Source organism: Mytilus californianus, unplaced genomic scaffold, assembly GCF_021869535.1.
Source record: "Mytilus californianus isolate M0D057914Y unplaced genomic scaffold, xbMytCali1.0.p SCAF_9, whole genome shotgun sequence".
NCBI classification, from domain to species: Eukaryota; Metazoa; Mollusca; class Bivalvia; order Mytilida; family Mytilidae; genus Mytilus; species Mytilus californianus.
In genome coordinates, this window is record NW_026262745.1 from 22,472,361 (window position 1) to 22,492,724 (window position 20,364).

The 20,364-nt window shown below is 30.1% G+C and overlaps 1 protein-coding gene across 4 annotated transcripts in view; it reads left to right on the top strand.

Moving 5' to 3' along the window:
- The window catches only part of LOC127716118 (phospholipid-transporting ATPase VD-like), a 56,770-nt gene extending 43,449 nt beyond the window's left edge, over window positions 1–13,321 (top strand). For 3 of the 4 annotated variants that reach the window (XM_052222200.1, XM_052222199.1, XM_052222201.1), the window contains 6 exons: window positions 811–1,013; window positions 1,154–1,354; window positions 2,452–2,532; window positions 2,910–3,014; window positions 3,548–3,735; window positions 4,527–13,321. In XM_052222200.1, the coding sequence (XP_052078160.1) occupies window positions 811–1,013; window positions 1,154–1,354; window positions 2,452–2,532; window positions 2,910–3,014; window positions 3,548–3,735; window positions 4,527–4,836 (1,088 nt within the window). In that variant the 3' untranslated portion in view covers window positions 4,837–13,321. The remainder of the gene's footprint in view (window positions 1–810; window positions 1,014–1,153; window positions 1,355–2,451; window positions 2,533–2,909; window positions 3,015–3,547; window positions 3,736–4,526) is intronic. The other variant, XR_007988766.1, reaches the window with a different exon arrangement.
- Window positions 13,322–20,364: the final 7,043 nt, after the last annotated feature.

Genomic DNA, 20,364 nt, shown 5'->3' on the forward strand with positions numbered 1-20,364 from the left:
TAACGCCCTTACGTGTACAATTCTTGCCAGATTTTTATGAAACTTATATCATAGGTTTATATCAGCAATATCTCAAACAAATATGAAAACCAGTGCTGATCAATTATTTTTAAAAGAGTTATGCCCCCTTGGAAATATTAATTATATGGTAAATTGCAGTGTAAGGGCTCTCATGTGAACAATTCTTTTCAGATTTTTATTGAAATGTATATCAGCAATGTCTTGGACAAGTTCGAAAATTAGTGCAGGTCAGATATTTTTAAAAGAGTTATGCCCCTTGGAAATATTATTTATATTGGAAATTGCATTGTATTTGCTCTCAAGTCTTCATTTCTCTAAGATATTTGTAAAAAGTTTTAAAGAACAACAAAAAAAGAAGTTTTCTTTAGTTATTGCCCATGGATAGATAAGATATGTGCAAGGTGGGGGACATTGGAACTCTGTTCTTTTATTTAAACTTGTACTGTGCATTATGTCCATGCTTCCATACAGCCTAACTTTTGTGACATATTACTCATCTTCTGCATGAAAGAAGGATTTGATATTTGATTGGGAACTTTTATAATGTTGAGTTGCACTGTGTAAGAAATGTTCAGATCTATCAGTTAGTCACTTCCTTTCTGACAATACTTTGTATTATTATTATACCAACTTAGCAATAAGTATTTCGTCAAAATCTTATAATGTGTGCAACTTCATCTTTCAAATTTTGTGAATAATTTTCTTTCAAATATTCTAAAGATAAAGGGCTAAAGAAATTTCAGCTACCATTGTTGTCATGTTCTCTTGTTAATTACTGCTACATTCCAGGTGACGGAGCTAATGATGTTAGTATGATACAGACAGCAGATGTAGGAGTGGGTATATCAGGACAGGAAGGAATGCAGGCTGTCATGGCATCAGACTTTGCAATATCAAGATTTTGTTTCCTTCAGAAGTTATTATTGGTCCATGGTCATTGGTGCTACACTAGACTATCAAGATTCTCTGCGTTTATGTTTTATAAAAGCTTGGTAAGTTTGATTAGTATGATTTATAACATTGAATATTATTGCTTTGTTTTCAGTCTTTCAGTCATCTCTTATGTAATCGTGTCCTGTGGGCTGGATTTGTTCAGTGCACTTGTAGTGACATTTTCTACTTTCATTTTCAGGTGACAGTGTTCTGCATATTTTGGTACCAGATATATGCTGGTTGGTCAGGTGCAGTACAGTTTGACAGTATACATCTAATGTTCCAGCATGTGTTATATACATCATTACCTCCAATTATCAATGGAATATTAGATCGTGATTTATCTGCTGAAACACTGCTGCGATTTCCTACTATTTATAGAATGGGTCCAGAGGATCAAGTAAGTTGTAATTTGACAAGGCTTATACTAAGTTATAGACAAATTTCAAATTCGTGCACTTTCCCATACATTTCCTGTGTCACAATGCTTCTGTTATTACATCACACGTGACAGTAAGAACCGATTGTTTGATGACGTCATTTACACCGAGGGACCTCAAGTGTATAAATATAGATTCGTACATTGGTACCAGTGGATTATTGTATTTATCCAATTGAGATAGTTAAATTATCGAATTTTAAAGTCTGAGCCTTGGCGAGGACTTTAAAATTGATAATTTAACTATTGAGATTCGATAAATACAATAATCCACAAGTAACTATGTAAGAATCTGTTTGTCTAATGATTATCAAATACTTTTTCATTTTTGGTAAACGAAAAATCCCCTTTGAGTGCCTTCCACATTACACAAAGTTGTCAATTTCATTAACACCTGTTAGCACATTTTGATACATCCAGTGAGCTAATAAAGGTTATGACCCTTAAACTCATCCAATCATCTTCTGAGATCATCGACAACCACACGTTGATTAAATTTTTTTATAAAATGGGTCTGGAAACAGTTAAATTGCCAAAGAATACGAGAAACGGCAATCCCATTTTCTAACCTTTCATGAAAATTTCATTTATGTTTTTCTTTTTCACAAAGTTATGTCTGATTGACCAGCATTTTTTTTTTTTAGATGTATCAGTGTTATATTAATATATATTTATTATATTAACAGAAATCAGATGGAATTAAAAAAATTATTTGATGCAGTGATCTTATATTTGTTATTGACACGTACGTTTTGTATGGTTGAAGTACACAATTAAACAAAACTAATTATGACCACTAGGTTGATAGGGGCAAACTCTATAACTTTAGAATTTCAAGAATACATGTAGTTTCATATTAGAGAAACTAAACAGTATATACATGTAGGTACATGTACATTTGAATATCTGTATTGATAAAATGATTACACATAATTTCCGATATTGATCTATCACAAGTCCTCAATCATAACATCAGAATTGTTGTAATGGCCAACATAAAATGCCATATAATTATTTGTTTATACATGTTTTAAAAGTATAAATTTTCTCTTTTACAGATGTATACGAGAAAATCTTTCTTTGTGGCAGCTTTTGATTCTTTGTACCAAAGTGCAATTTTATTTTATTTGAATTATTTGGTAAGTATTAATTGTATTACAAGATGTGCTAAGCTTTCCACACCATAAGAACTGTGATGTTTATGTTTTGTCATATCTTTATATATTATGCTGGCAGATCTCTTAGCATTAAATTTTGTGAAATGCCAAAGTTAATCATAAGACAGATGTAAGAAAGATAATGATATTTCTGTGAATTTGAAAATATTTCAAAACGTAGAGACCATAATGCAATTTGATTATCAAAACTTCAAGGGTTTACTACTCCGAAACTTCAATCTATTTGATTGTATTGAGATGTGTACAATGTGTGTTCATTATTGATATTTTAAATTCTATTTAAACTCTGTACATGCTATATGAAATACATGTTAACATGATTGTGTACATGTTTACAGGTGTATACAGATTCTGTAGCAGGTGTGTGGGAGTTTGGTACCACTACTACTGTAGGACTTATATTAATCATATTATTCCATAATGCTGTGGAAACTTTCTCATGGGTAAGTACTTGTTTGAATTTTAATCAAATATGATTACATTACATGACTGTATGTTATATAAGAATCCATACTTTTGATTGGCTGACAATCATGACAATATTAGAGAGGCATTCGAAAATTAGATTTTATTTCCCAATAAAATCCTACAATCAGGACAGCAGGTTCTTCCGGTGAAAACGCCACAACAATGCATAGGAAAATCAACAAAATATTTAATAAAACTCGTAATTTCATGGTTGTAGCATAAAAATGTAATTATAAGAATTGAATGCTTTTAGTTCTTGTAAAGAGCAAAGAGCAATTAACCATTGACCAAAGAATTATGGGTTATAATAGAATTTTTTTTTTTTTTGTATACATTATAAAAAAAACCAGCAATCAGTGAATATAATTAGATAAAAATAAACTTAGAGTAAAGTTTTTGTACATTATATTAGTCAAGTTAAATTTTTTTTAAATGAATACTTGAAAAATTATAAATATCAGATATTTCTCAGAAGTTTATATAGAATCCAACGATTGTTTTATTTCAGATTTGGCCTCAGTGGTTAATCACTATATTAAGTTTCTTGGTATACTGGTTATTTGCTATCGTCATCAATGCCATCTGGTTTTCATTTGATCATCCGTCTAATCCATACTGGGTAATGCAGAACACAATGACACAACCCATCCATTTTATCACTGTTGTCTTGACTTTATTGACATGTCTTTTACCAAGGTAAGTAGCTCTTTTATGTGAAGACAGAAATAGTATAAACATAGTTTTCTGTTATCAAGACTCGGTAATGATGTGATTATTTCCTAATTACCGGTTCAGATTTTGTTCGAAAGAGATCCATAAAGTAAAGGATACTTTAAGAAGTTCTTTGTTGATAGTTTACAATGATTAAGATTTACAATTTCTCATTTTCTACACAATTATTTGAGAATCGTGCCAGATCCTGATTGAGTTTAAATAGTATATTTGATATGAAAAAAACTATTTAGTTCTTTTTCACAGGTTACACAGGAACTATGCCCTTTAGATTTAGAAAACCATGTTTAAATATTGGAAACAAGATATTTGGACAAGTGAAAATTCTTTCTTTCTTTTGAAAAGTAGTAATCTATATTAGTTAGATTTATTTTTCTTGAATTAAATGTAATTACATTAAAGAAAGTTGATAAGAAATAAAATTAACGTTTAAGGCCTGACTGACAGAAAAGTAGTGATTAATACTGTAAAATGGGTTTATTTCGTGGAGTTTAAATTTTTTGCAATTTCAAAGGGCAAACCTGTTCTTGAGGTTTTATTTTGCGTTTTTGTTGTCTTTAAATTTAATATTCCTTAAAGGTTAATTTAACGAGAGGATATATTTTCACAATTTTAATTTAATCATGAAATTATCGAAAATAAAGCCAGCACAAAAATGTCCCACTGTACAGAACATACATTAAACAGAGTTCTTGCTACTTTTTCATTTTAAGTTCATGTTTTAATGGCCGATTAAATTAATTTGTCTTTAACAGATTTGTAGTAAGAGTTTTACATCGAACAATAAATCCAGATGAAATTGTCCGTGCTCAATTGTGGGAAAAAGAACAAGAGATGATGCACTTGAAAGAAATGGAAGAGAGATCTCAGAATGAAAAGGATGGAAATGTGCCAAGTTGTAGTACTAGTCCAGACACAATTGACAAAGATACCACTGATATTAATGGGATAACCAACAACATCATTGACACTAATAATGTGAACGCAAGACAGAGGAACGGTGATGTGACATTTAGAAATGGAAAGTCTCACGTCAATTCTGGTTATGAACATACAGAAATGTGATTACTTCACACAAATCCATTGATGCCATGTCTTTCAGTTTCTTTTTGTTTATTTTGTACATTTATTTTCAACCATTGTGATTTCATGATTTCTTAAAGTTGTTCAGCCTGAATCATTGTGTTAAATCGTGAAAGATGTATACTATTAAGAAATGCATTATATGTCGAATATAAAGTGATAAAAAAATGTATGGAAGAGATGCTTTAAGCGTGTGCTGTTGTGAATATCGTTAAAAGTTTAATTTAATTGTGATTTAGTTTGTTCAGTTGTGAAATAGTTTTATGAATTAAAAATGTACAAAGTTATCTTTTGTATATGTTGGATTTTGCTAGAAATTTTTATAGCTGTAAACAATCAACCAAAAGTTGTGATATAAGGTTTTCAAGTTTATGAATTTTTATAACTGTGTATATCAGATTATGAAAATGTTTAAAATTATCTTTAACTAAAAGAGGGAAATATCACTACAATTTAGCCCTTCCGTGAGAGATTTCTTTTTTCAAAATAAGAAGTGGAAAGGGAATTATTTTTTCAAGCTTAGACAATTTATAAATATTCTTAAGGGTGAATGATAATAGTAATTAATAAAGGCTTAATGAATTAAACAAATGTATGTGTCTACAGTATAAACAATCTGTTCAGTAAAGTGTATTTGTGCTTATAAAAAAATTGCTTTAGAAAAATTAAAATTTTGTTTTTAGGTAAAATATTTGCAGTAGTATAAAAAATTTGTTATTGGATGTTTTGGGCATTCATTCATTCATTCTTACAACACTCAATGTTTTGTTAGAAGTGAAAGGAATTACCACAGTCATAATTATAAGCAGCATAATACAAAATGAATCTGAAATCAAAACATTTAAGATACCAACATTAACTAATTGTCTTTATTCCTTTAATGCTTACAAACTAAACTTAATATCATATTTATTCATTTTATGCATACAAATTAAAGTTATTGACTTTACTGATTTTATGCTTAAGTTTAATAATTATTTTGACAATATGTAATTGAGGTATTAACAATTCTTTTAGCATTTAGAATAAGTTAGATTATATATAACATCTCATTTTACTATCGTCTTGTCTTGAATATTTATGAAATATTTGGCATTGGATATTCATCAACAATTACTCTGTTTTCACTACTAAGGGAAGCAATAATTTTCTGTAATTTTATACACTTTTGAATGTAGACAAAATCTAACTTTTAACCGTAATCTGTTCAATTCTTTTACACTTACACCATTTTATATTTATTATGACGATTATTGTCCAATGATAGTATGCTATGAAAATGAAAATAACATCAGATTTACTTGATATTTGAAAATTCACGTTTAATGAATAAAGCTTACATTTTCAGTTTTCACAATATAAATGTAAGTTTTGAAGTACAAGAATGAAAAGTGAAAGAAAGAGTTAAAAAACCAAAAAATTAGGCAGAGTAGATTATTCTGCTTTAAAATAATTAAGGGTTTGTATGACCCTGTAACACGGGTGCTCCAAGAGCAGAGGAATATACTAAGACAAGAAGAATTGTAGACATATTTTGTTATGCAAATCATATCAGGAATCCAGCCATTCAATTGTGTTTTGTGTGCATATTTAATGTTCTTTAATATTTTCAAACCAGTGATTTGGGATTTGTGATTATTTTATCATTTTATTTAATTTATTTTTGTATCATGTGATTTATCATGTGATTAACCAAATGTTCCCTGTACAGGTATCATATGATCAGTTTCATATATTTAACCAATAGAAACATAGCTTACATATTTCATATAGTGCTATAGTTGTGTGTACGTGTGTGTTGTTATGAACTTAAAGACTTGCTGTATATATTTGTTAAATGAAAGATATATTTATATGTTATAATGCAAAATTTGTATTTATTGTGAGAGTGTGAAAGATTATGACAGGTAATATTTTTAGTTTCATTTGAATTATTCACACAATTTTTGTTTTTAAATTCTATAGCAGTGTGATTGTGTATCTTATCCATTTTAATGTAAAAAAAAATCCCGCCTATATTTGTAAACAATATTATACATTAATACGTCATTTATATGTGTTAAAAAAAAATAACTTCACTTAAAGATTTCCTCTGAAGAAAAGATATGCATTTATAATTCTATGATAGTCTTTTAAAGAAGTCATGAATATTTGAATTACAAGTATGTAGATATCCATTTTATGCTGTCTCTACAAATATTAAACTTTACAAGTAAAAAAAATCCATTTGTTCCGATCGTTAAATTACAATTCAGCATTGAAACAGTTGTGTAATGCTAAATCAAAAGTCCCATTATAGAATTATAAGTATAGAAAGAAAATTTACCAATGAAATAATTATAGGTAATTAAGATGAGGAACAACTATAAAAGCTCTGATCCTTTTATATATTTATCATTTCTATCTTTTGTTCACTATGCAAAATTTGCTCGAAATTTAATCTCTTTGAAGAATGATTGATACAAGAAGTAAAATGGAAATAGTAATAAAATGATATGTAATTTTGTTAACAGTAATTAGAAAAATTCTGTATGGCAACCCCTTGGAATACACCTTATCGCTATTTATTCCAATCCAGATAAGTTCTTAAATTGCACAACTTTTTCTTTACATCACAAACCATCTAAAGCTATCTGGGGCCCTGTTTAAACAATGCATCGTGCTTAAAACTTTTCAAAGAGACACGTTTATATCATTTTAAACACTTCAAACAAAGCATTTTTATAACTTTAATTTATGTTTCAAAAAATTGGATCATAAACAATCAAAATTTCAAAATGTTCACTTTTTAGCTCACCTGGCCCAAAGGGCCAAGTGAGCTTTTCTCATCACTTGGCGTCCGTCGTTGTCCGTCGTCGTTAACTTTTACAAAAATCTTCTCCTCTGAAACTACTTGGCCAAATTAAACCAAACTTGGCCACAATCATCATTGGGGTATCTAGTTTAAAAAATGTGTCCGTTGACCCAGCCAACCAACCAAGATGGCCGCCATGGCTAAAAATAGAACATAGGGGTAAAATGTAGATTTTGGCTTATATCTCTGAAACCAAAAGCATTTAGAGCAAATCTGACGGGATAAAATTGTTCATTAGGTCCAGATCTATCTGCCCTGAAATTTTCAGATGAATCTGACAACCTGTTGTTGGGTTGCTGCCCCTGAATTGGTAATTTTAAGGTAATTTTGCCGTTTTTGGTTATTATCTTGAATATTATTATAGATAGAGATAAACTGTAGACAGCAATAATGTTCAGCAAAGTAAGATCTACAATTAAGTCCACTTGACCAAAATGGTCAGTTGACCCCTTAAGGAGTTATTGCCCTTTACAGTCAATTTTTAACCATTTTTCGTAAATTTTTGTAATCTTTTACAAAAATCTTCTCCTCTGAAACTTCTAAGACAAATTTAACCAAAGTTGTCCACAATCATTATTAGGGTATCTAGTTTAAAAAATGTGTCCGATGACCCCGCCCGCGAACCAAGATGGCCGACATGGCTAAAAAATAGTACATAGGGTAAAATGCAGTTTTTGGCTCATATCTCTGAAACCAAAGCATTTAGAGCAAATCTGCCATGGGGTAAAATTGTTTATCAGGTCAAGATCTATCTGCCCTGAAATTTTCAGACCAATCAGGCAACACGTTGTTGGGTTGCTGCCCCTGAATTGGTAATTTTAAGAAAATTTTGCAGCTTTTGGTTATTATCTTGAATATTATTATAGATAGAGATAAACTGTAAACAGCAATAATGTACAGCAAAGTAAGATCTACAAATAAGTCAACATGACCAAAATTGTCAATTGACCCCTTAAGGAGTTATTGCCCTTTATAGTCAATTTTTTACAATTTTCATAAATTTTGTAAATTTGTGTAAATTTTTACAAAATATTTCCACTGTAACTACTGGGCCAAGTTCATTATAGATAGAGATAATTGTAAGCAGCAAGAATGTTCAGTAAAGTAAGATCTACAAACACATCACCATCACCAAAACACAATTTTGTCATGTCAGAATCCATCTGTGTCCTTTGTTTAATATGCACATATACCAAGGTGAGCGACACAGGCTCTTTAGAGCCTCTAGTTAAACCTTTCCCTCCCTCAGCTCATTACTGATGAACTTTGTTTTTGCAACACTTGAAATAAAAATTAATTTGTCTAAGTGACTGTTTTTCCTAGATTGGACTAAAAGTGATAATGTGTATAAAATGTAAGGTGTAATTGTGTTTTTTGTAAGGTGGGGTGTCATATGGAACTCTTGTCCAGTAATTGAAATTTGCAGAACCAAAACTCTTATATATTTCAGCTATTGTGTGGCATAATAATCGTAATTTGTGTTCAAGTTGATAATCCATGACCTGGTTTTTCGTTTGACAATCAAACAATTCAGATTCTTCTTCTTGTTTGTATAGATGTTAAATTTAATATTAGAGCAATGATGTTATAAATCTTTGTGTATATATATAGTTCATGTTACCTAAAATTATTCTTTCTTATTTATTACCTCAGTGAGGAAGAATCTGTTTTACGATAATTAAGGTGGTACATAACACTACAGGGAGATAACTCTGTAAAAATCAGCTGAAGGTTTTAATCACGTTATATTGTTGAGGAAATATTAAGCTTCTCAATGATCAAAATTAGTGTTTGTCAAACTGCTATATATCCAATGAAATTTTTCCGATAAAATGTCTGGTTCAAGATTTTTAAATTTTTATATTTTTGTCAAAGGGTCAAAGTTAATATTTTGTCAAAATTTTAAGAAAATTAAACAAGCCAAATTAATTTTAGTCAAGGTGTTTGGTACCACCTTAAGTACTGCATTGTTGGGCTAAATTTGGTAGATAGTCTCACCACAATATAAAAATATCACCATAGTCTCACTACAATATAAAAATATCACCTTGGTAACACAAAATGAAAGCTGTGCATTTGATAAAATATATGTGATGGATATAAGCAGTCAAAACAGATGACTTATAGTCACAGGTGACCTATAGTTGTTTACATACATTTGGTTTCTGGTTCTAGTAGATAGTTGTCTCATTGACAATCATCCCACATCTCCTTCTTTGCATAGCTTTAGATTAGTTTCATTCTTATTCTATATAAATAGACAGCAAGTAACATTGTAACCTTTCATATATATGCCAGTGGCATATTATTACATTGCAATCATATTGTCTGACCATCCATTTGTCCAAGAAATATTTTTCTTCACATTTTTGTCAGAAACAACTAAACAGAATGACTCAATATTTGGTCAGCAGCTCAATAGGGATGAGTTGTGAAATTAGTGAATTTAAAAGATTTGTCAAACACTTAATTCCTGTTTTCCAATACTTTTTGAATGACGAGTCATTATAAGTCAATTCAAATGGTTTAAAGATTACAGCCTAAAAAGCGATCTTAATGCCCCTACCCAATTTGAAAATTACAACAAATATTTTGTTATTAAACAGCTTTTTCCAATTGCTTAACACAAAATTGCTTGTTTTATTACCTGACCTGTAATTAGTTTTAGTAGAGCAGTTAAAATTTAGGTGACAAAAGCAGTTACAGGTTTTGATTTTGCTGTTTGTTTATCCATCATATGATTTCAATAGCACTTTTTAGCTCACCTGGCCAAAGGGCCAAGTGAGCTTTTCTCATCACTTGGCGTCTGTCGTCCGTCGTCGTCGTCGTTGTCGTCGTCATTAGCTTTTTACAAAAATCTTCTCCTCTGAAACCACTAGGCCAAATTTAACAAAACTTGGCCACAATCATCATTAGGGTTTAAAAAATGTGTCCGATGAACCCGCCAACCAACCAAGATGGCCACCATGGCTAAAAATAGAACATAGGGGTAAAATGTAGATTTTGGTTTATATCTCTGAAACCAAAGCATTTAGAGTAAATTTGACATGGGTAAAACTGATTATCAGGTCAAGATCTATCTGCCCTGAAATTTTCAGACAAATCTGACAACCTGTTGTTGGGTTGCTGCCCCTGAATTGGTAATTTTAAGGAAATTTTGCAGTTTTTGGTTATTATCTTGAATATTATTATAGATAGAGATAAACTGTAAACAGCAATAATGTTCAGCAAAGTAAGATCTACAAATAAGTTGTCATGACCAAAATTGTCAGTCGACCCCTTTAGGAGTTATTGCCCTTTACAGTCAATTTTTAACAATTTTTCGTAAATTTTTTTAATCTTTTACAAAAATCTTCTTCTCTGAAACTACTGAGACAAATTTAACCATACTTGGCCATAATCATTATTAGGGTATCTAGTTTAAAAAATTTGTCCGATGACCCTGCCTTCCAACCATCATGGCCGACTTGGTTGAAAATAGAACATAGGGGTAAAATGCAGTTTTTGGTTTATATCTCTGAAACTAAAGCATTTAGAGCAAATCTGACAGGTGGCAAAAATGTTCATCAGATTTAGATTTATCTGCCCTGAAAATTTTTAGACGAATCCGACAACTTGTTGTTGGGTTGCTGCCCCTGAGTTGGTAATTTTACAAAAATTTTGCAGTTTTTTGTTATTATCTTAGATATCATTATAATATCTAATATCTAATACTATTAATTATGATTTTAACCTTATTTTACATGATTTCCAAAGCATCAGTAAATACAGGTGAGCGACACAGGCTCTTGAGAGCCTCTAGTTTGTTAAAATGGTTATATGGTTTCTGTTTAAGCTAGTTTTGGGAACATTATGGTTTGTATGTTGGCCTAGTTTTTGGTCCATGGTAGCTTACCCAAATTAAGATATTGGTCTTTGCTCTTTATAAGCCTATTGGCATCAATAATTGAACCTGTCTCTAATCCAGATCTGTTAGACACAGTTACTAGTTGAACCTGAAGTTGATAGAATACATTTACCATTATAAGAAAGGAGATGTATACAATTTAAATTTACTTCACAATATTTTTAGTGTCCATCTTATTTAAACATTCCACTGAGGTTTGCTCATTTCTATCTTTGACAATTTTTAATGTGTTCATGTCTTGTTGTGGCTTCTGCTAGATATTTTTATATGACTTTGTGACGTGAGATTTTAGGCTTGAATTGCATATTATTGGTTATCACTGTAAGGAATATTTTGAACACATTTTATTTTATTAAATGTTAACCGACACATTACAATTAAATTTTTAAAAAAAATCTTACAATTGAATTTTTCATAAGTTATACTGAAATGTACATGATTAGCTACTATTTTTGGGGCAATATTAAAATCCTTAATTTATTATGGATTATTTAAATGTTTAATAAGTCTGAATTTTTCACAGAACTTCCAGAAACTTCATGAAGTTCCCATCCAGCATGAAACATGTAGTATGACTTCAACACAGTAAATTGATTTAATATTATATTAATTAGTTAACTATTCAGTGGGACCAACTAATGCAATTAATTCCATGCTTTTAATTTTGTATAATTATTCATGAATACAGATGTCATATTGTACATGCAATTTTATTCATCCAGCCATGTTTAGATGCTAGTCAGTATGAACATTTTACATGTAATTTGAATGAAGTTTTTTCACTATGAAATCTTCAAAAAAAACTGTATCCCTGTAGACAACTTCAACCTTAGGGATCACCTCTTTTACAACTTATTAAACCAAGGAAAACTTGTTTGATAACATATTTTTGGTTAATTCTATAGTTTAATTGAGTATACATAATTCAAAGCTTACAAAAGCTTCTTATGAAAAGGGGGGACAACTGTGTAATGTTTTTAATAGTAATCAACTATTTTTATATTGAATTAGATCAATATATAAAACTTAAAGGGTTTGCATGTTCTTGTTCATATGAAATAACATCTTGTACATCTATATAAAGATCATATGTTTATTTAAAGTAAGGTAATCTAGGTTGCTTGATATGTCGTTTTTGTGAATCAAAAATTTAAACCCTCATCAGGTATTTCATACTTCAGGAAGCGAAATAGATGTTGTTAACCTGCTAATTTTTTATGAATTAGTTGTTTATCTCATTGATATTTCCATATCATTAATTCAGATCAGATAGAAAAAAAGGGTTAGATTGGGTAGAAAACAATTTTATTTAAAAAAAATAACATTTAATTTGTGGGTGTGCATTATACATACTTTGTCAAGCTTTTGTCACATATATGTATTTAGACTTGTATCAGTTCTAGAAATAATCTGCAAACATACAGGATCCTCCCCAAATGTCCTAAATTATAGGAAAATCTGGTTTCCATTAACAGTATACCATGCAAGTTATTGGATAATGGGTACCAGTTTCAGGGACATATTAATGGAGTGTTATTATATTATATCTATTCTGTCTACTTACATTTGTCATTTAAGTTTATGCAAATTTTCAAAATGTGATATGTAATATATGTTATCACCATAAACACTGGACATACTGACCATTTTACTTTTGAATTAAAGAAAAATATTGGTATTTTAAAATAAAATGTTTTTATTATAAAGTTGTTTGTTGGTTCATACATAAATGTTTTCTTATCCAGGGATAGAATATATCCAGCTTATACTTACAATCATGGGTAAGATGATCTAGTATAGTAAGTGTATGCTATACAATGGGTGGATTTCTAAGGATTGTCAAGTAAATTACTTGTTCTGAATATGCATGAAATATTCGCCACTGGAAATTAAGCATATAAAAATCAAAAAAGTAAAGTCTTCCCAAAAGTAGAGGATCTTGGAATTTGAATTTCTCATCTTGAAGTCATCTACTAAAAATCATTAAAGACCTATAGTGTTTGAGAGCATTCACCCAGTATAATACTGAAGAAGAAGTTGCAAATGTTGTCATGTAAAGCATATCCCTACTCTTTTTATGCCCCCGCTGTAGTGGAAGGGGCATTAAGTTTTACCCTTGTCTGTTTGTAAGTCCCGAAATTGGTTTCCGTTATTTAACTTTAGTTTGCCTCAACCAAATGTTATGAAGCTTAAATATAATGCTTATTACTACAAAACACAGATCAAGTTTGAATTTGGGTGGCATCCCTTTTACTTTTCTAGGGATATGTACCTTTTCAAATGTAAAAATTGTTGAATTTTTCGTTTCCGTTCTCTAACTTTAGTTTGCCTCAACAAAATGTTATGAATCTTATACACAATACTTATTACCACAAAACACAGATCGAGTTTGAATTTTGGTGACGTCACTTTCACTGTTCTAGAGTTATGCCCCTTTACAAATTGAAAAATTGCTTAATTTTTCGTTTCAGTTCTCTATCTTAAGTTTGCCTCAATCAAATGTTATGAAACTTATACACAATGCTTATTACCACAAAACTCAGATCAAGTATGAAATTTGGTAGCGTCACTTTTGCCGTTCTAGAGTTATGTCCCTTTATAATGTTATATGCAAGTGGGGGCATCATCTGTGTCCCATGGACACATTCCCCATTTATTTCAGATCAGAAAACAAGAAGAAGCATCTGACTCTGACTGATAAAAAAAAAAAATGCTCACCCATTAAAACTTATCACTCAAGCTGCTGCCCAAATATGAAGTCAGATTGTTCAATAGGAATTGAGAAGTGTTTGACAAAACTATTAAGTTCATTCAACATATTGAAAAATTTAAAGTATTGGCACTGTCAAACTGCTGACCAGATATGAAGTCATTTTGTTCTGTAGTTCCTGTGAAAAGTGATGAAAATATTTGTTTTCATTCGACAAAATTAAAAATTTAAAGTATCAGCAAACAGAAAGTCTTTGTTTGATAGATCCCAAATGTTCACATACTGCAACTCATCACTGTCAAGCTACTGAGCCAATTCTGTTTAGAAGTTTCTGAGTGACAGAAATATTTGTTGGAGGAATAGACGGACATGATGATTGCAATATAACCCCCACTTATAAACAAATTGTATGTTGCTTGCAACCATTGAACCCCAAAATGCAATTAATTTGACATTTGTTCACTGTAGCATGTTACACCTGTAAATACGTCAAAATTAAACCGGATTGTAACCTTTTGTTAACATAAGAATTGAAAAGAAATACCAACATGATCTGCTAGGAAGGATGAGATTGTCTGTATGCAAGATCTTATGGTACAGTCAATGGGATATGTCACAGATTTTGGTAAACTATTGCATACAACTTTGGCTGGTTGAACTTTAACTGAAAATTCAAAAAAATAATGCATTTACCTATTTTCTGAAATATTTTAAATGAATGAATTTTTCAAAATAGATGAACATTTGTATAGAAAACATATAAAATCAGCCAAAAAAAAGTCTGAATACAATCCTATAGATAATTGGTACTTCGTTGAACATCTTAATACGTGGTTTACCTTTACCCATGAAATCAACGAAAATAGGTATCCCACGAATTATAATGAATCCACAGTATGTATACAATATTTCTGTGAAGTTTCAGGATCTGGGTTAAAAACTGAAGGAGATGATTAAACATTATTGTTAGCTTATTATACCACCACAAAGCAGTAGTATTATGTTATGATGTTGTCTGCATCTGAAGACATTTTGATACGCAGACAATAACTTGTTTTAAACATTTTGCTGATAAATTACCGAGTTCCCAAATCTGGAAATATTGGGTAAAAAAACCTCAAGAAAATCCCAAAATAGCGCATGCACAACTTTAATATATATATATGCACAACCTTTCTGTAACATTACAAGGTCCTTGGTTGTAAACTGTAGGAGCTTATTACTCAAAATTTGTACTGCCTTATGAAAATTTTTATGAGAAAAAGACTAACTTAGCAATTTAGTCTGCGAAAAAGGGGAAAAAATCCTTATATAATTTTATGATATAAATGTTCTGTGAAGTTTCAAGGATCTGGGCTGAAAACTGTACGAGGAGGTTATTACATAAAATAGTTACAGTACCAATATTTCCCTTGACATCCCAATAATGAAGGTAATTTTTGCACATTGTGCAACTTGGAAAATTGCTACTCTTCATGTGTCAATGTTGTAGACTGTGGATCTAAAATGTAATTGACTTCTTGGATAAACTCCTTTGTGCTTTAAGTACCAATCTGATGTGTCCAGCCCTTTCTATTTGAATTTTTTCTAGCCTGTGACAAGTGCTGGAGAATGCAAGACATAGAGGTGCTGATATGGTGGCAGAAGCATACCTGAATATTTCATATCTTTTATAGATTCCATGTTATGAAATTTCTGTTTTGTCCTTGACCTTATTTCATAATTCAGGGACTGCTGAAAAAAAAGTCATTAATTCGGAGTGATAGGACAGCTATATTTTGTATATAGAATTATTGCAGTTCTTCAGGTTCACTTGACCTAATTTCATGGATCAGTTATCAAGGATAGGTTTTCCAGGTCAAGTCTGTATCTAAAATACTGGAAGCAATGTTAAGTTTTGCGGTAATGTTCATTTTCAAGATATAATTAGCAATAGGTCAACTGTGTTTGGTGTATGGAATGATGGTAAGGCATCTATGTCCATCTTGTAGGGTTTACCTGACCATGAACTTATTTTCATGGTTCATTAGTCAACATTAAGTTTTCCTGGTAAGGTTCAATTCTTGTAAGGTGTACATTTTCATTATAGTGGTTCATTGGTCAAACTTTTTATGGAAAGATCTGTTTCTCAGATACTGTAAGCAATAGGTCAGCTATATTTGTTATATGGAATGATTGCTAGGGGTACTTTACTGTCTGCCAGGGTTCACTGGACTTAACCTAATTTCATGGATCATTGATGATGTTTTTTAAAAGTTTCTATGAAACTTGATGTAGAAACTTTATTCAAAGACTTGAAGACTCAATATAAAATTTAAACTTGATCTGCAAAGCAGGCAAAATATTTTCGTTGTGCGAACTCTCGTTAGAATTAGGTCTTTTATTGTTTTATTGTGTTGTTAAGCCTACGTCCCATTTTAATATAGGGAGGGTTGAGTGCTCACAAACATGTTTACCCCTAACCCCCTTTGTTGAAGGACTTATGGTCACCTGTATTTCATCTTTGTCCTTTGGTCTTTATTGATACTAGTTGTCTCATTTGCAATTAAACCACATCACCTTATTTCTTAAATTGTAAGTAGGATTTCTTCTCTTACTTGCACTACTATCATTCATGATTAAACTGCAGATCTCCTAGAGCAGTTTGATTAATTTCTTACAAATTGAACAGCTTGATTATGTATACATAAATGTCAATCAACTCCCTACAATACTTTTTTTTTTACTATAATGCTAAACCATGCAATAACAGACACATGTCTATTGTGAAAGACTGAATGTTGCATACAAGATGTCTTTTGATTATACTTGTTGCTGAATTGCTGTCTCAATATTCCCCAAGTATCTTTTTTCTCAACAAATGAAAAATAACACACAATTATAATGAAGTTTTTAATGATGTTAAATGGAATAAAAAATTAAATGATTCAAAATGATTAAAACATGTATAGGATGACATAACAATAATAACTCTAACAAACAGATCATTAGGAATCATAATATAAACAATCATTTGCATCTTATTCATTGGAATGGTTAAAGTTGTATAAATATATTACACTTTGTATATAAATTGTCTAGGATTTAACCCTTTTAACACTTATTTACTTTCATTTGACCGAGGTGCTATCACAGATTTTTGGAGTGTTTTATTATAAGTTTGATTATAATTTGATTAACCGTGTTGAAATAAAGACTTTTCATTTCTTTCTGTCCATTTTGATATATATAAGAGATACATTTGAAAATAAAACATTCGATTATTGTATGTCAAACCTCTGGTCTCTCGGTTGTAAAAAGTTTATTACAGTGGATTCATGTTTAATCATGGAAACAAATTTTTGTGGATTTCGTGGGTGTAAGTTAACTACAAGTTTAAAATGTTCAACAAAACACAAATTTGATATTGGCTTGTATGCAGATTTCAGCAAACCATGAAATCATATATCCATGAAAATTGAATTTTTCATTAATCAACGAAAATAAATGAATAAATGAATCCACAGTATTCACAGTCCTTGACACGATGAAAGATCGGAAATTCATCAAATAACACAAATGCAACCATTTTACCAACAAAATATAAATTATATAGTTACAAGAAATAACTATGTTATTATGGATACAAATCTTTTTGGGGCAAAAACTGATAGATATTTTGAACTTTAAAAACAAGCCTTTTTTAATGTGAAGAGTGAATTGTGAAATCATTACCAGTCTTCAGTTTCAACTTAGATATTTATGGCTGAAGAACATTCATTTTCATTTGACCAACAATTTTATTCATAATTTAACAATTTATCAGTAAAAAACATAATTGTTCACTTGAATTCATATTAATTTGTGAAATTCATCTAGTTTTAGTCATCTCAACTTATTTTACAATGCTGGTTTTTTTTTAAGTTCAATGAAGGGTATACTTACAGACTAGGTGCCATTTTTTGTTTTGCAGTCTCACTGACATATACCCTCTTCTCTGTTTATTGAAAAGTCTTTTCATTTAAAACTGATTGATTGTCTACTAGAAAAAATCTTTTCGGAAATATTCATCAAATGTTCTGCATTCAATATATTTAAAAGAGTTAAATCCTAGATTCACTAATAGAATAATGGTATTATCACAAAACAATTACATGCAATTTTTGCTCATATGCATTTCATGAGACAATTGCTCAAAAAATCATTCATTTTTTTCACCTGAAAAACACAATTTCTTTCACCTGAACAGAACTTTTTCTTGCACCTGAACAGAACTATTTCTTGCACCAGAATATTATTATGAAATATCCAATACAGTATATTAAATTCTGAAACTCAAAATAATTTTTTTATTCAATCTGCATTCTTACAGAATTCATATATGAAGTTCACATATAAAACAAAGTCCAGACACAATATACAAGATAGTGTTTGCAATGTTCCACTTATTCCACATGAGCAAAAATTGCCTTAGAATTTGAGGTAAACTATGAACTTTCTAAATCTACTAGGAAAGATATTTTACACATATATTACACTTACATACATCAAATATTTTAATTCTGAATCAAATCTCAATCTTTTCAGAACAGAACACTATAAATATGTTATAAGAAGATATGTGTTCTTAGAACACTTGTGTATATTATGTATGTAGTTAGTATACAAAGATTTACAAAATTATTTTTCCTTGTTATCAAATGAAAATATTAGAACTTAGGAAATACAAGATTGTGCTTGATGACATTTATCCAGTGCTGAACACTTTTCAAATTACTATTTCATCAAAATAACTTGGTTTTTGCTCAACAGTAAAATCTTTCAGTAAGGCTAACAATAAAAAAAAATCTTTTAATTAGTACAGAGTTTGAACTTCGTAAAAATAACATAATAACAAGGAATTATTTGAATCTGGAATAATTTTGAATTCTGGAAAATTGATCAGAAATTTATGATGAAAACTAACCCAACTAAATAGGGTTAGCCATGCACGCATGGCTAAGGGGTGTTAGTTAGTTCATACTGAAATGATAGTGAAAGTAAAATTAACCTTAGCCATGCATGCATGGCTAACCCCATTTAGTTGGGTTAGTTTTCATCATACATTTCTAATCAGTTTTCCAGAATTCAAAATTATTCCAGATTCAATTAATTCCTTGTTTAATCATTAACTTTAAACAATTGTTGATACCTGAAGAGGGATTACTCATATAAGTGTTGCTTCTCTATCATCGCAAGAAAGACAAAAATCACATTCAGAAGTCAAATAAGATTTCAACATGAAAATATCTATATCAACCATTTCATAAAAATACTGAATATTTTTTACGACTTTCATCTATTAACTTCATTGTAAATTTCTCTCAAAAGATTTTCACTTTAGATTTTTTTGCTTCTTCAATGGTAACAGAGTTGAAAAAAAATATTGTGTATCACCACTTTTAACCAAGTATACACAAAATATGCAAAAACAAACAGAAAATGTTATTTCATATGCAAGAGAACATAGTAGAACATTTATTTAATAATCTGCTGTAATATAACCTGTGTATACAGAACACCTGTTTAATCAAAACAAAATCTGTTGGAATCTTATTCATATCATTTTGCTTAAAAATTAGAAAGTAAAGGTATTTTGAGCAGATACACTTTGTAAAATCAAACATTCTATGACTTCCGACATTTTGAACTTGACAAATTAATATTGGAATGTCTGTGTATACATTTTGAATGATGAAGCAAACTCTTTTAACTTTCATACATTGACAACTATACACACTTCATACATATATTTACATGAATTCAACAATATAGCACTAATATAAAACTTTCCGAAACAAATTAAAATTGTGGTTTTCGTGATATTGTTATGTTCATGGCAATGCTGATAAAAAACAATTTATATCAAGAAAGTAAAATCTGGTATAATATAAGCAGATTAAATTCTAAAGTTTTGTAAAATGTCTGTAAAATTTATAAATGGCATATATGTATTTTAAAAGGGCCAAACCTCTTAATGTAAAACAGATTATAAATGAGAACTGAAACATGTCTTTGTTA